Genomic DNA, 15,044 nt, shown 5'->3' on the forward strand with positions numbered 1-15,044 from the left:
TTTTTTTTTTTTTTTTTTTTTTTTTTTTTTTTTTTTTTGAGAGAGTCTCGCTCTGTCGCCTAAGCTGGAGTGCAGTGGTGTGATTTCGGCTCACTACAACTTCCATCTCCCAGGTTCAAGCAATTCTCCCTGCCTCTGCCTCCAGAGTAGCTGGGATTGCAGGTGCCTGCCACCACACCTGGCTAATTTTTGTATTTTTTAGTAGAGATGGGGTTTTGCCATGTTGGCCAGGCTGGTCTCAAACTCCTGACCTCAGGTGATCCGCCCGCCTCAGCCTCCCAAAGTGTGGGGATTACAGGCATGAGCCACTGCATCCAGCCAATCGGTGTCAATTTTTTAATAGTAAAAGTTCCATGGAAATTGAGCTGTTTATTCATTTGAATAACTCTTGACAGAATTCAGTATTTCTGTTGTAAGCTAAAAATCACAGCTCTCTAAATCTTTTTGGGGAGAATGGGTTTTATTGCCATGGTCTTTGTTTCTTGTATTTTTTTCCTTATTTAATTACATATACATATTTGACCTCTGATGGTCTGCTTCTGATTCATTAGCTTTCAGAAGCAATACATATTTGGAAATATTTTTGAATCAAACCAAATATATATTGTGCTCATTTAAGATATATACCTTCATCTCTCCTAATATATCAGGTGGAAATGTGGAATGAATTCCCCTCCCCTGTCCTGTCATTTCTTTTTTTTTTTTTTTTTAGAGCCTTGGTCAGTCGCCAGGTTGGAGAGTGCAGTGGCGCGATCTTGGCTCACTGCAAGCTCCGCCTCCCAGGTTCACGTCATTCTGCTGCCTCAGCCTCCCAAGTAGCTGGGATTACAGACGCACGTCACCATGCCCAGCTAATTTATTTTTGTATATTTAGTAGAGATGGGGTTTCACCATGTTGGCCAGGATGGTCTTGATCTCTTCACCTCATGATCTGCCCGTCTTGGCCTCCCAGAGTGCTGGGATTACAGGCATGAGCCACTGTGCCCCTCCCGCCCACCTTTTTTTTCTTTTGAAAGGGTCTCTCTTTGTGGCTTAGGCTGGAGTGCAGTGGCATGATCTCCGCTCACTGCAACCTCCACCTCCTGGTTCAAGATATTCTGAAGCCTCAGCCTCCCGAGTAGCTGGGACTACGGGCATGTGCCATTATGCCTGGCTAATTTTTGTATTTTCAATGGAGACGGGATTTCTCCATGTTGCTCAGGCTGGTCTCCAGTTCCTGACCTCAAGTGATCCGCCCGCCTCGGAATTACTTTGGGAAGTGCTGGGATTACAGGCCTGAGCCACCACATCCAGCCCCCTTTCATCTTTTCTTAAACCCTTTTGTGTTTTAGTAGATTTTTAATAATGGTCGATTATTATCTTTGAGCAGAAATTAACAAGTATGTTTTTGTAGTGCAATAAAGTTTGAAATGAGATTTGCCTACGAAGATTTTCTCCTTTCAGAGGAAGAAAAAGTGGCTTTTGTTAACTGGATAAACAAAGCCCTGGAGAATGACCCTGACTGTAAGCATCTCATACCCATGAATCCCAATGATGATAGTCTTTTCAAATCACTTGCAGATGGCATCCTTCTTTGGTGAGTTCATCTTCTGGTTAAGGAAGCTGTGTTCTTCTCATTACATTGATGAGCATTCCATGAAAACTACGATTCAGCCGTCCATTGTCTTTTGGAATCAGTAGCTGCTTAGGTCCTGGAGAATTTATATTGCATAGAAAATGAACTACTGTGTATCTTGGGAAAATTTCCAAAACTTTCTTTCAAATATAATCCCTTGTTTTTATGTTGTCTTTTACGTATATCACTATAATAATTGCCAGGAATCTTTTGTCTGATGCGGTTTTAAATATTCACAGGGTTTCTCTTTTCTTTTTCCAGTAAGAGAGTATTGATTATTGACTGGAACAGGAACATGAGGAGATGCAAAGGGAAGATATTCCTTATTCGTACCTAAATGAAAATAATGTTTTGATTTAGCCGTGTGTTATCCTTGGCTCTTTGCATTCTATTTTTTCTCCCTATATTGTAAACTCTCTGAGGGAATGTCTTTGTCATTGTTGTGTGTACCACAGTCCCAGCATACTCCTTTGGATAAAGCAGAGATCTTTTCTTTAGTTTATAAAAAGTACAGAAGATTTACAAAGTAGAAAATAACCATCACAAATATCCTTACCATCCATAAATGACTTACTAACGTTCTAACACATTTCCTTCAGTCTTTTTTTTGGATGTTTTACTTAAAAGGAAAACAAAACCTTACCCGTAAGTACAGGATATTAGATTTTAGGACATTAAGTATAAAATATACCTTGACCTCCACCTGCAGTTCTTATGTTTCTTTGACTCTCAGAGAAATTCCTATTATGAACTGAATGGGTATTTTCCTAATATTGTTTTAAAAGGTAAAATTCTAAAATATAGAGACAAAATGTATATTAATTTCTCTGAAAATGTCTAAATTATTGGTCTTAGATGAAATCTCTGGCTTCGTATCTTTCTGCAACGACAGTAATTTTAACAGTGTTGATACTACTTTATGAAACTTGGCTTCTTGGAGAATTTCTTTGTGTTTTAGGCAGTTGAATGCTGATGACCATTAAGTGAAATAAAGACAAAACTAACATAAAGAAAATTCAGGGTGATGGCTGGGCATGGTGGCTTACGCCTGTAATCTTAGCACTTTGGGAGGCTGAGGCAGGAGGATCATTTGAGGTCAGGAATTTGAGACCAGCCTGGCTAACATGGTGAAACCCCATCTCTACTAAAAATACAAAAATTAGCTCTGAGAGATGGCACACACCTGTAATCCCAGCTACTTGGGAGGCTGAGGCAGGAGTATCACTTGAACCCAGGAGGTGGAGGTTGCAGTGAGCTGAGATAGCACCACTGCACTCCAGCCTGGGTGACAGAGGTAGACTACATCTCAAAAAAAAAAAAAAAAAAAAAAAAAAAAAAGAAAGAAAATTCAGGGTGATTAAAAAATTAGGAGAAATGCTAAGATTACTCTTGCAGTGAGTGATGGATTTGTTTTAGGAATGGGAATATTTCTTGGATTTTAAGAATTAAGTTTCTGGCATGAATTACAGTTTAATTATTATTATTATTTCTTGAGATGAGGTCTCTCTGTTTTGCACAGGCTGGCCTCAAACTCTTGGGCTCAGCCTCCCAAGTAGCTGAGATTATATGCACGTGCCACCATGCCTGGCTTACTGTTTAATATTTTAAGGTAATGAATTGTTATTTTCAAAATTTATCTATTTTGGCTGTTTGCAATAATAAACTAAAAAAATTTCTTTGAGTATTAAACTAAATTATTCTCATTTTCTCTTTAGCAAAATGATCAACTTATCTGAACCAGATACAATTGATGAAAGAGCCATCAATAAGAAAAAGCTCACGCCATTCACTGTTTCTGTAAGTATTTGCCCTTTGCTTATAATCATGTTACTATGCTGAGAAATGTAAGGCCTTTATTAATGAATGCTTGGACCCAGATAAAACCTTTGACTTAATGTAATGTTGTTCTCCTATAAAAACTTTTTTTGTTTTGTTTTGTTTTGTTTTTAAGAGACGAGGGTCTTGCTATACCCCCCAGTAACCTCAAACTGTAACCTCAAACTCCTGGGAGCAAGTGATCCTCCAACCTCAGCTTCTTGAGTTGTTAGGGCTATAAGCATGTACCACTATGCCATGCCAATTTTTTAAAGTTTTTGTGGAGATGGGGTCTTGCTATGTTGCTCAGTCTGGTGTTGAACTCGTGGCCTCAAGTGATCCTCCCACTTCAGCCTCCCAAAGTGCTGGAATTATAGGCATGAGCCACCATGCCTGGCCAAAACTGGATTTTATTAAATAAAATTCAGTTGGATTTTGTAATGAATGAAATGAAGATTCAGGGTACTTTGGATGCACTTAAGCTGTAGTATTCAGTTTATATTATTGTAATTATTTAGTTATTTATTAATGAGCACTTGCTTGATGCCAGTGCCCTTATTGGGTGGTTGAAAAATAACACTGCAGGTTTATCATTTCACAAAATTTTAAATTATTCTTTTTGTACTAAATTGTTCTGTAGTTGGCTTCTCCATACAGATCTTGTAAAAGTCCAGGGATTTATACATCTCACACTTTCCCCCTCAAAATCTCTAGAACAATGAGTGGATATTAATATTTACTGAGTATTTACTGGGTATCAGTCACTGATCTAAACACACTATGTAAATTATCCTCCCAGCAACTTTATAATAAGGTATATACTATTATTTTGTAGATTTTTGTATTATTTTGTAGAGGAAACTGAGGCACTAACAGGTTATACAGAGGCAGAGCCAGGATATGATCCCAGTGGTCTAGTGCCAGAGCTCATTTCTTAATCACTGTGTTATACTGCCACTCTCATGTGGTGGTAGTAATAGCAACTATTTAAGGTGTGGTCACAATAGTAGCTATTAAAATTAGGCTACTGCTAATCTGTGTCCTTCATTTGGCAAGTGCAATCCTTGATTTTGCTAAAATTATTGAGTCTTCTATAGAAAGCTAGTCTTCTATAGACTATTACCCCCTGCATATATTGGAAGTATGCTATCTCTAAAAATAAAACTGTATGATAGCCCCTCAGATCCACTCTGTGGCTACCACAAAATACTTACAGAATATTTTTTCTTTATTTTCTTTAATGCACTAAATATAAATATTAAAAGTAAAACCAAGCAATAAATGTATACAATAGTAAGAAATGCCGTATTTCAGATTCAGTGGCAAAAAAAGGGTCATGTATATATCCTATAAATAAGATAGATGTGAATATTTTCTTTTTTTTTTTTTGAGACAGAGTCTCGCTCTGCCCCCAGGCTGGAGTGCAGTGGCCGGATCTCAGCTCACTGCAAGCTCCGCCTCCCGGGTTCATGCCATTCTCCTGCCTCAGCCTCCCGAGTAGCTGGGACTACAGGCGCCAGCCACCTCGCCCAGCTAATTTTTTTGTATTTTAGTAGAGACGGGGTTTCACCGTGTTAGCCAGGATGGTTTCGATCTCCTGACCTCGTGATTCGCCCGTCTCGGCCTCCCAAAGTTCTGGGATTACAGGCTTGAGCCACCGCGCCCGGCCATGTGAATATTTTCAATAGTCATGGATATTAAATGAAGATTCCAGTACAACATGTGAAAAATAATCTGACAATTGCAACTGGAAATAGGCTTCTTCAAGAATGGTAATTTCTATTAGCGATATGCAACATTACTGACCTGTTAGCAAGCAGGGAACAAGAAAGCCATGTAGTCAACATCCAATTCTGTACTTCTCAAAGATAACAGGAAATGAGGGAACCTGTTAGACAGTCCAAGCCTAACCATGTACCACTGCCCTATAGAAGGTGGGGCCACCTCTCTTGTGTCCCAATTGTTTGTGGTTCCCTACTGTCTCTATCTTTCCGCATCAACACAATTCTTCAGGAAGGCTGGGCATTCAGAGCAGTTGTCCATGGTAAGAATTGTATAGCAACTTCTCCATGGGGTTCTCCTGTTACTTCTTGTTCTTAAGATGTTTAGAAGTAGCTTAGTGTGGCCACTCCATTCCCTACTAACTGGTAGGGCAATAATGTTGTATTTATCCAGTAGAAACTACCATTTACTTGAAAGAAACGTGTTGCAACTCCTTATTTTCTACCTATTTTTTAAAGCCAAATTACTTGTAAGACATTTGATATGCTTATAAAGCAAACATCTTTGAATAAAATTAACATCAAAAGCAGTTTTTCTCCTATATGACCAACACAACCTGTTGATAAGACAAAGCTGAGTTAACTGTTTAATGCAGTAAGAGAAAATACTTGCAAAGCTTTGTTATCGTCTTGGTGCTGGGAAAGTGAGGGTAGCATCTGAGAATTGGAATTGTGGTTTAGGGCAGGTCTTTCAATATGAGAGAGGGCGAGAGGGCTCTGATCCAGATTGGGCAAGGTTCTCAATGCACCAGCCCAAGATTGGTGGAAATAGCAAGGGGAGGATTTTAAGGTGAAGAGGTCAAAGATTCTTAGAGTATAAACTGTCACTGATGTTTTCATTGAAGAGTTAATGGGTCTTTTAGGTAGTACCTGCAGTGAAAAATTTTTGCCTAGGTTCAAGACTCCTGGAAGAATAAGATCATGCTAATGAAGACAGAGAATAAAGTCATGCCAGTGAAGACAAGAGGATAGCACACAAGGTCATATTAATGTAGGCAGTAACACATGGTTTTGTTTGTTATTGTCCAGGCTGAGAGTAGTAGTAGGTTTTGGTTCTTACTAGTATTGCAGTCAATTTAGCGAAATTATACACTTCTTTTGGCCCACAGTACATGCTGTCAATTGCATATGAAATGGGTTATTGTGAGATTAACACTATTATTGGCTTTATTTTCAGTCCACTTCTTTCCCCTGCTGATGCATGCTGGGGAATCACAACTGGAGCAAACATCATTTATGCTCTTGGAAGCAAAGAGAATAATATTAGTGGTCATGCCTAAGTCAGCAGCAGTTGTCTCTTGAAAGTTGCATAGATTTGATTTATGGTAACTTAAAAAACATCTGAAGCAGGAATGTTAATTAAAACACCTGAAGTTATTAAAATCTTAGATTTCCACAAAGTATTTGCAATTTGCTGTTAATGTTTCCATGTTTATGTTTATTTGTAATGAATTATGAGGTTATAAAAATATTGAAGGTTTCTCCGGTTCTGCTTCTTTCGGGAGAACTATATTTAAATGAACATTGCTTAATACTACTACAAAAATAATTCAAAATGCTTATTTCAATCACCCCAGATGATCCCCCAAAGATACAGCCATTTATTTACTTGGAGCTCAATAAATCACTTCAGCACCCTATAGGAGGAAGCCACTGAAATATTCTCTATGCTTTGAGAACCTCTGTGCTTTGCTGCTGTTGTGACCAGCACATTAAATTGTCGCTATTACTGCTACAATATGAGAATGGCAGTAATGCATGGCGATTAAGAGGATGGGCTCTGGGCTGGGCGCGGTGGCTCACGCCTGTAATCCCAACACTTTGGGAGGCCGAGGCAGGCAGATCACGAGGTCAGGAGATCATCCTGGCTAACATGGTGAAACCCCGTCTCTACTAAAAACACAAAAAATTAGCCGGGTGTGGTGGCGGTCACCTGTAGTCCCAACTACTCGGGAGGCTGAGGCAGGAGAATGGCGTGAACCCGGGAGGCGCAGCTTGCGGTGAGCCGTGATAGCGCCACTGCACTCCAGCCTGCGTGACAGAGCGAGATTCTGTCTAAAAAAAAAAAAAAAAAAAAAAGAGGATGGGCTCTGGAGACCACTGGGATCAGACCCCAGCCTTTCCACTGTGGAACCTGTCAGTGCTGTGGTTTCCTCATTTGTAAAATTCATCTTAAGAGTTACTTTAAAATTCTCTTAAAACCTAATTGTACATAATTTTTTAAAGAAATACTTCCAAATGAGCACTTTACAGAAATATCATGTTGAGTTTGAGGTATTGGCAGAACATCCAGGTAGACATAACCAAGTACATATATAGATACAGAGCTTAGAGTGGGGATTCAGAGGAGGTCTGGGTGGAAATAGGGATTTGAAAGTCATTGGCATATAAAGTAAGAGTTAAAACCATGTGATTTTTTTCGAGTAGTGGTATTTTCATTGTATAAATATTGTTTATAAATCTGAAATTTGGCCGTGGCCGTCATGTGTTTCTTATAAGATATTTATAGTAAGACCTAGACAAAGTACTCCTCATTCTGTACCTTTTTTTCTTTTTTCCCTTTTGGCAAATTCAGGAAAATTTAAACCTAGCCCTGAATTCTGCCTCGGCCATTGGTTGTACAGTGGTCAACATCGGTGCATCAGATCTCAAAGAAGGAAAACCTCACTTGGTCTTGGGACTTCTCTGGCAGATAATCAAAGTTGGCCTTTTTGCTGATATTGAGATTTCCAGGAATGAAGGTAAGATCATTAGAAATATTTGCTGTTCATTCCATGTACTCGCTATGGGAAGAATTTACATTTCGCTGTTTTTCCCTCAGCTCTGATTGCATTGTTAAATGAAGGTGAGGAACTAGAGGAGCTGATGAAGCTTTCTCCTGAGGAATTACTGCTGCGATGGGTGAACTACCATCTGACCAACGCAGGATGGCATACCATCAGCAACTTCAGCCAAGACATTAAGGTTTATACTTAAATGTTCAAATTTGTGACATGAAATAAAGGATGTGGAGTGTAAAAATAAAAGGGGTTCAGACTTAAATTTGAATTCAGTTCACAAGAACACTTGGTATAGAAAATGAAAATTTGCATTACTGTGTGAAGTAGATCCCCAATTACATTCACAAAAGACATATTTTCTAAAACCAGATACATTGGCTTTTAATAAGAACTACAACTGGCTATGAGAGGAAAGAGATGTTAACCTCAACAGATTAAAACACACTTTCTCATTTTATATGCCATAGATCTGCTAGATTATAATGAGGATGTCAGTCTGTTCATTTGGACTAATAATTATATCTGTTTACTGGTTTAACACTCTTACTCCCACTTTGTCAATAACCAGCTAACAGGAAATCAGATTATCTGAGGGCACAGGGAATCAGTAAACAAAGGGATCTTAAGATATGTGCCTTAACCAGGGTAGCTTAAAACACTTCCCTCTCTACTGGGAGAACCTTGTCAAGGAGACTGTAACAGGCATTTCTGTCTAACGACAACTTTCCCTTGCTTACTGCCTGGATGGGCACTGCCAAGCCAGGGTGCTGTGACTTTCTTCTGTTTCTTTATGTCCTCCCCTGCCCTGCCCCCTGCCCCCAGAGTAATCAGTGCTGGCTCTAATTCATGTTCCCTCTTTAGCTAGATAACCTTCAGTCAGGTTATCTTTTTCCATAATGGCCTAGAGGACAGTCTCTCAATTTGAAGTGACATTTTATTTCTCTGCTTTCATTCTGAAATCTCTTAAAATTCAGCTAATCAAACATTTATTCAGCTCTTCCTAAAGGGCATTATGCCCAGGGGATGCAAAGACTCAGCTCTTGAGAAGCTTGCCAGTTCTACTCAGAGACAAACATGTACCAGAAGGATATTTCAGTTATCTATTGCTATATAGCAAACTATGCAAAATCTGCTTATAATGATTATTTCTCATCATTTTGCGGGTTGATGCATCTTGGCTGGGTGGTTCTTCCGCTTCACACGGTTTTGGCTCGGATTACTAACTTAGTTACATTCAGCTGTCAGTTGGGCTCATCTGGAAAGTACACAAAGGCCTCAATCACATGTCTGGTGTCTCAGTGCTCCTCCACAAGGCCTCTCTACATGGTGAGCTCAGGCTTCCTCACAGCATGATAGTCTCAGATAGTTGGACTTCTTATGTAGAGGTTAACTTTAAGACAGAGGAAGCAGAAGCTCTTAAGATTTGGGCTTGGAAGCCCCAGAACATCACTTTCACAGCATTCTCCTAGTCAAAGGGAATCATAAGGCCTGTTCAAATTAAAGAGGACAGGAAATAGCTTCTGCCTTTTGATGGGAAGAGTTAATGTGTGTATGGGGAAGAACTATGATATCCATCTTTGGAGACAATGACATTGGATGATTTAATAGTGTGATCACTGTTTACTTATTGAGGTAGGCAGGGGGTGCTGTGCACTACAGAGAAGCGTTCTTAGTTCATCCTAGAGAATCCAGGGAAGCTTCCAGGAGATAATACTTGACCTGAATCTTAACTGATGTTGATGCTTGGGTGTGTAAACAGATGGAAAAGTAAGGGAGGGTATCCAGGTGCAGGAAACAGCGTTGCTATAAACTCTGAGGTGTGAAACAGGATTGCTTTGAAGCTCTGAAGTGTGAAACAGCATGGTACATTCAGGAACCTACAAGTAATTCTGTATTATTAAAGTTATTCCATTCTTTGAGATAGAGGCAATTTCTTCAGTTTGAGCACTTGTTTTCCCTAAATTCAATGATGATTTTATTCATTTTAAAAATGCTATTTCGTATCTTTCCTTGAAGGACTCGAGAGCCTATTTTCATCTGCTTAATCAGATTGCCCCTAAAGGTGGGGAAGATGGACCTGCCATTGCCATTGACCTTTCAGGAATTAATGTGAGTGCAATTTTTAACTTTTAAAATATATTTTGGTAAAACAGACATAGGAAATTTACCATTTTTATCATTTTCAGTGTTCAGTTCAGTGGCATTCAGTACATTTGCATTGTTGTGCAGCTATCACCATTATTCATCTCTGCAAACTTTTCATCATCCTGTAGGGAAATTCTGTACTCATTAAACAAAAACTCCTCATTTTCCCCTTCCCCCAGGCCCTGGTAACCACTGTTCTACTTTCTGACTATGAATTTGAATTTGAGTAGGAGGTACAGTCAAATTTAGAGTACAGTTCTCTACAGGCAGCATTCCCCGGTAGAGCCCTCAGCTCTCCATTAAAGTTTGGTGCTTTGCTCTATGGAAGTTTTTTCCATGCCCCAGACTCCAAACCTCCATGTCAAGCCAACTGGCAGTCATGATAGAAGAAAGGGAACTGCATAATTGTGACCCTGAATATTTGTGGAATCAGTCCTACATTCACGTTTCCCTGGTGCAAGGCAATTGAAACTCACCAGGGTGCTCTTGTGACTGTCAACATATGCCAGGAAAGGAAGCAACAACCTGTTGTTAGATTTTTAAGCAATCAATTATCAGTTTTAGCAGCTTATATTTAGAAATATGCAAAATAAAAATAGATATTCCTAGTATTTATGGTGTTCCTAGGAAGGACTGATAACAGATTCTGACCTACCAAACACACTTCCTAGGAATCTCATTCTTTTAGCATAAGTTATAAATACCAGGGATGGTTCTATCTAAATCAGGATGTCCAGTCTTTTGGCTTCCCTGGGCCACATTCAAAGAAGAATTGTCTTGGGTCACACATAAAATACACTAACACTAATAATAGTTGATGAGCTAAAAAAAAAAAAAGTTGCAACAAAATCTAATAGTGTTTTAAGAAAGTTTACAAATTTGTGTTGGGCCACATTCAAAGCTGTCCTGGGTTGCATGTGACCCACCAGCCGTGGGTTGGACAAGCTTGAATTCTAAACATTAAAATTTGGTCAGATAATAGACTGTATGAAAATATGTCATGTACTTAAAGTGCAGTACCCATAACATTTGGTTTTAAAGGCAACTTGAGTCATTACTAATTAATTATATCTCACATTATTATAATGACATATTTCAGAAACAGTACTGCAACGCTCTGTAAAATTTGCAAATCATTTTAATTTAAAAAATTAGGAACTTATGGAAAATTTTGACTATATTCAAGAGAACAGACTTAGTATACTAAACTGTCAGGTACTCATCCCTCAGTTTCAACATCTGCCAATTCATGGTCAATCTTATCTCATTTATTCCCTATTTCCCTCCTCTTCTGTATTATTTTGAAGCAAATCTTAGACATTACTTCATAGATAAATATTTCAATATGTATTTCTAAAAGATAAAGACACTTTTAAAGTAAAACCACAATACCTTATCATACCTTAAAAAATTACAACAATCTGTAACATCATCAAAATATCTAGTCAATGTTGACATTTCCACTTGCCTCATAAATGCCATTTTTTTCATAGTTTATTTGAATTAAGACCTAAAATAAGGTCCACATATTGTCTTTATTTGTTTGGTTGGATATTTTTTTAGATGGAGTCTTGCTCTGTCACCCGGGCTGGAGTGCAGTGACACAATCTTGGCTCACTGCAACTTCCGCCTCCTGGGCTCAAGTGATTCTCCTACCTCTGCTTCCTGAGTAGCTGGGATTACAGGTGCACACCACCACGCCTGGTTAATTTTTTTATTTTTAGTAGAGATGGAGTTTCACCATGTTGGCTAGGCTGGTTTCAAACTCCTAACCTCAAGTGATCCACCCACCTCGGCCTCCCAAAGTGCTGGGATTACAGGCATGAGCCACCACGTCTGGCCACATATTGTCATTTTTTGATGTCTACATTGGTAACTTTTTATCGCTGTTTAATTTAATAATCTGTTGCTTTCTCAGATTTCATTTACATGATTAATTACTTTGCAACTGTGGTGCACAGAATTAGGTAGGTTATCTTTGGTCATGATATACTCGTATGGGTCTGTGCATACCCATTTTAAAATTTATTTTTGTGTGTGGTTGTTTTGAAATTGTAACAAGCCTCGTGAACTCTCAATCTACCAGGAAAACTAAGACCTTGACATTACATTTTCTGTCCAGTTATTCCCTATTCCATCTCTGTTTTAGCCCAGTGTGGTAACCACAGTCTTGAATTTTGTGTTCACTGTTGTTTTGCTTTTCTTTTTATGTAGTTTCCCTTCATCCAAATGTATCCCTTACAAAATTAAATTCTTCATTTTACTTTTTAACTTCCTTTAAAATTTATCATGTTATACTTAAATTTCTAGTACTTCTTTTTGAATTTGTATCTCTAAGAGTTACCCATATTGGATGTCATTGTGTGAATATACAAATTCATTCATCTACTCTCCTGTTCATAGGTATTTGGGTTGTTTCATTTGTTTTCAGGGTTTTGCAATTGTGAAAGGTGCTTTTCGCTATGATTTTAATTTTTAAAATATGTATTTCAACTTGTTTTTCATCAAGAAGAGCCTTCTGGAAATTTCACTCAGTGTACAGTGGGTATGATAACTATGCCTGTTATCCAGAGGGCACTCTACTAGCTGGCCTTGAATAAGTTATGTATAGTGCGACCACTGTGAGCTTACTGATACAATATTTCAGGATTTTGCTGAGTATTTTAGCAAAAAGGGTAAAATATAACTCAGTTATCCCAGCAAGGAAACTCAGACACTTTTTTCCTTTTAACTTAAAAGGCATGGAGGCCAGGTGTAGTGGCTCATGGCTATAATCCCAGCACTTTGGGAGGCCGAGGTGGTTGGATCAGGAGTTCGAAACCAGCCTGGCCAACATGGCAAAACCCTGTCTCTACTAAAAATACAAAAATTAGCTGGGCATAGTGGCATCTATCTATAATCCCAGCTACTCAGGGGCTGAGGGAGGAGAATCGTTTGAACCCAAGAGGCAGAGGTTGCAGTGAGCCAAGATCACGCCACTGCACTCCAGCCTGGGGAACAGAGCAAGACTCTGTCTCTAAATTAATTAATTAATTAATTAATTAAAGGAATGGGTAAGTTGACTTGGAATTACTACACATTTTGATCTTATTTTGAGTTATTATTTGATATATTTGTGGAAAAGTAATTGCTTATAAATACATATACCAATAAAAATTATGCCAGTTAAAACTTCAATTGTAACTATTTTTGTTTTATTGTTTAGGAGACAAATGACCTGAAGCGTGCTGGACTCATGCTTCAAGAAGCAGATAAACTGGGCTGCAAGCAGTTTGTTACTCCTGCAGATGTGGTTTCAGGCAATCCTAAACTTAATTTAGCTTTTGTAGCTAATTTGTTTAACACATACCCATGCCTGCACAAGCCGAATAATAATGACATCGATATGAATTTACTGGAAGGTGTGTTCTTTCTGCCTTTCTTTAATTGACTTACTATATTTATCTTCTTATAGTGTTGTCTTACTTCACTGTCAGAGACGGGGCTGTGGTGGGAAATGCAATTTAGTGTGTGTAGTAGGTGTGTGTATCTAATGAAAAATTCAAATTATGGAAGGTGGTTGCTGGTTTTGGTTAAAAGAGAATGCTGGGGTAAATCTTATCTTTCATTTCTCCATAAGAGGTTAGTGAAAACTATCATACATTTAAAATATTCTCATAAATGATCACATAACAGCTTTACCGCCAATATGGACAATGAATTATCTATTAGAATAAAATAATTATTTGTAAGTGTTTTTCTCCTTTGAAAGCTCCAGTTTGACTCTAGTATTGTTCTCTTTTTAATGTTTTTAGTGTACATGAAAAAATTAGTGTTCGTTATTTGTCTTTTGTGTGGTCTATCGTTATCTGTCTCATAATATATAATACTTTCCTGTTTTGCTTCATGAAATGCAGATTTGACCCCTCCTAATGTAGGTACTGTATTTAGTACTTTTCTATACTCTATAAATATATTCATTCTGAATGTTCTTTTAGTACCATTTATTCTTTCCATCTGGGTTGATATTTTATTTTTTGCATTGTTCATGCTGTGTTATTTCTCTCTTAATATGCCCATAGAATGAAACACAAATAAAACTTAATTAGAATAGCAGAACAAAGCGTTGATTTTATAAAATTTCTACCTAATTTGCCTTCTATAATGATGGGATATTGTAGTTGTAAACACATTAGAACTCAGTTTTGAGAAGTAGACTTCATGATTTGATGTAAAACCTTTATCCCTCTCCTGTGATAAAATGTATCTTTTATCACAAGTAATCTTTGAAAGGATTAATTTAGGTTCTATAACATATTATTTTGTATCAATTAGCTATGTTATATTTACTGAACCTCACTGAAGCTTACAATATATGAATCATAATGACAAAACATTCTTAAAACCTAGTTCTTACTCATTTTTTGTTTCCCAGCCTTTCTTTTTTCTCCCACTCTCACACATTCCAACACCCACATTAGTATCAGAACTTAAAGTAAAAACAGTGGCAGTGGTAATGGAAGTTGTTGAAGGGAGAGGCAGTTGTCAGAGGAAGGCACCAATCTTAAGATTTGTCTTGCTAGTTGCCCTGGTTTGGAGAAAGCGGGGATTCTTCTTCGTAGGGAGAATCTGATGTGCAGTATTCATGATCTTAGTGTTCATCCTCTCACATAATTCACACTTACTCCCTTCTTCCCCAGTGAGACAGAATGAGAAATCAATTTCATGGTCTTTTTCTGCTTGACTGCCATAACCAAAGTTCCAATGTCCTTGTCACCTCATAATTACAGTTTTGTGATTAATGAAAGATGCTTCAGATTTAACAAATACATTATTTGAAGAATATGAGTAATTCATTCTTCTTGAAGGTCCCATAAAATAAAATAGTGTGTGTATATATATATATACTTTTTTTTTTTTTTTTTTTTT

The 15,044-nt window shown here is 37.9% G+C and overlaps 1 protein-coding gene across 5 annotated transcripts in view; it reads left to right on the forward strand.

Moving 5' to 3' along the window:
* The window catches only part of PLS1 (plastin 1), a 137,015-nt gene that overhangs the window by 95,936 nt on the left and 26,035 nt on the right, over positions 1-15,044 (forward strand). For all 5 annotated transcript variants that reach the window (XM_017882274.1, XM_017882272.1, XM_017882275.1 and 2 more), the window contains 6 exons: positions 1,444-1,576; positions 3,331-3,412; positions 7,787-7,952; positions 8,033-8,175; positions 10,008-10,100; positions 13,342-13,537. In XM_017882274.1, the coding sequence (XP_017737763.1) occupies positions 1,444-1,576; positions 3,331-3,412; positions 7,787-7,952; positions 8,033-8,175; positions 10,008-10,100; positions 13,342-13,537 (813 nt within the window). The remainder of the gene's footprint in view (positions 1-1,443; positions 1,577-3,330; positions 3,413-7,786; positions 7,953-8,032; positions 8,176-10,007; positions 10,101-13,341; positions 13,538-15,044) is intronic.

The sequence above is a fragment of the Rhinopithecus bieti genome, unplaced genomic scaffold, assembly GCF_001698545.2.
Source record: "Rhinopithecus bieti isolate Rb0 unplaced genomic scaffold, ASM169854v2 scaffold_12642, whole genome shotgun sequence".
NCBI lineage: Eukaryota > Metazoa > Chordata > Mammalia > Primates > Cercopithecidae > Rhinopithecus > Rhinopithecus bieti.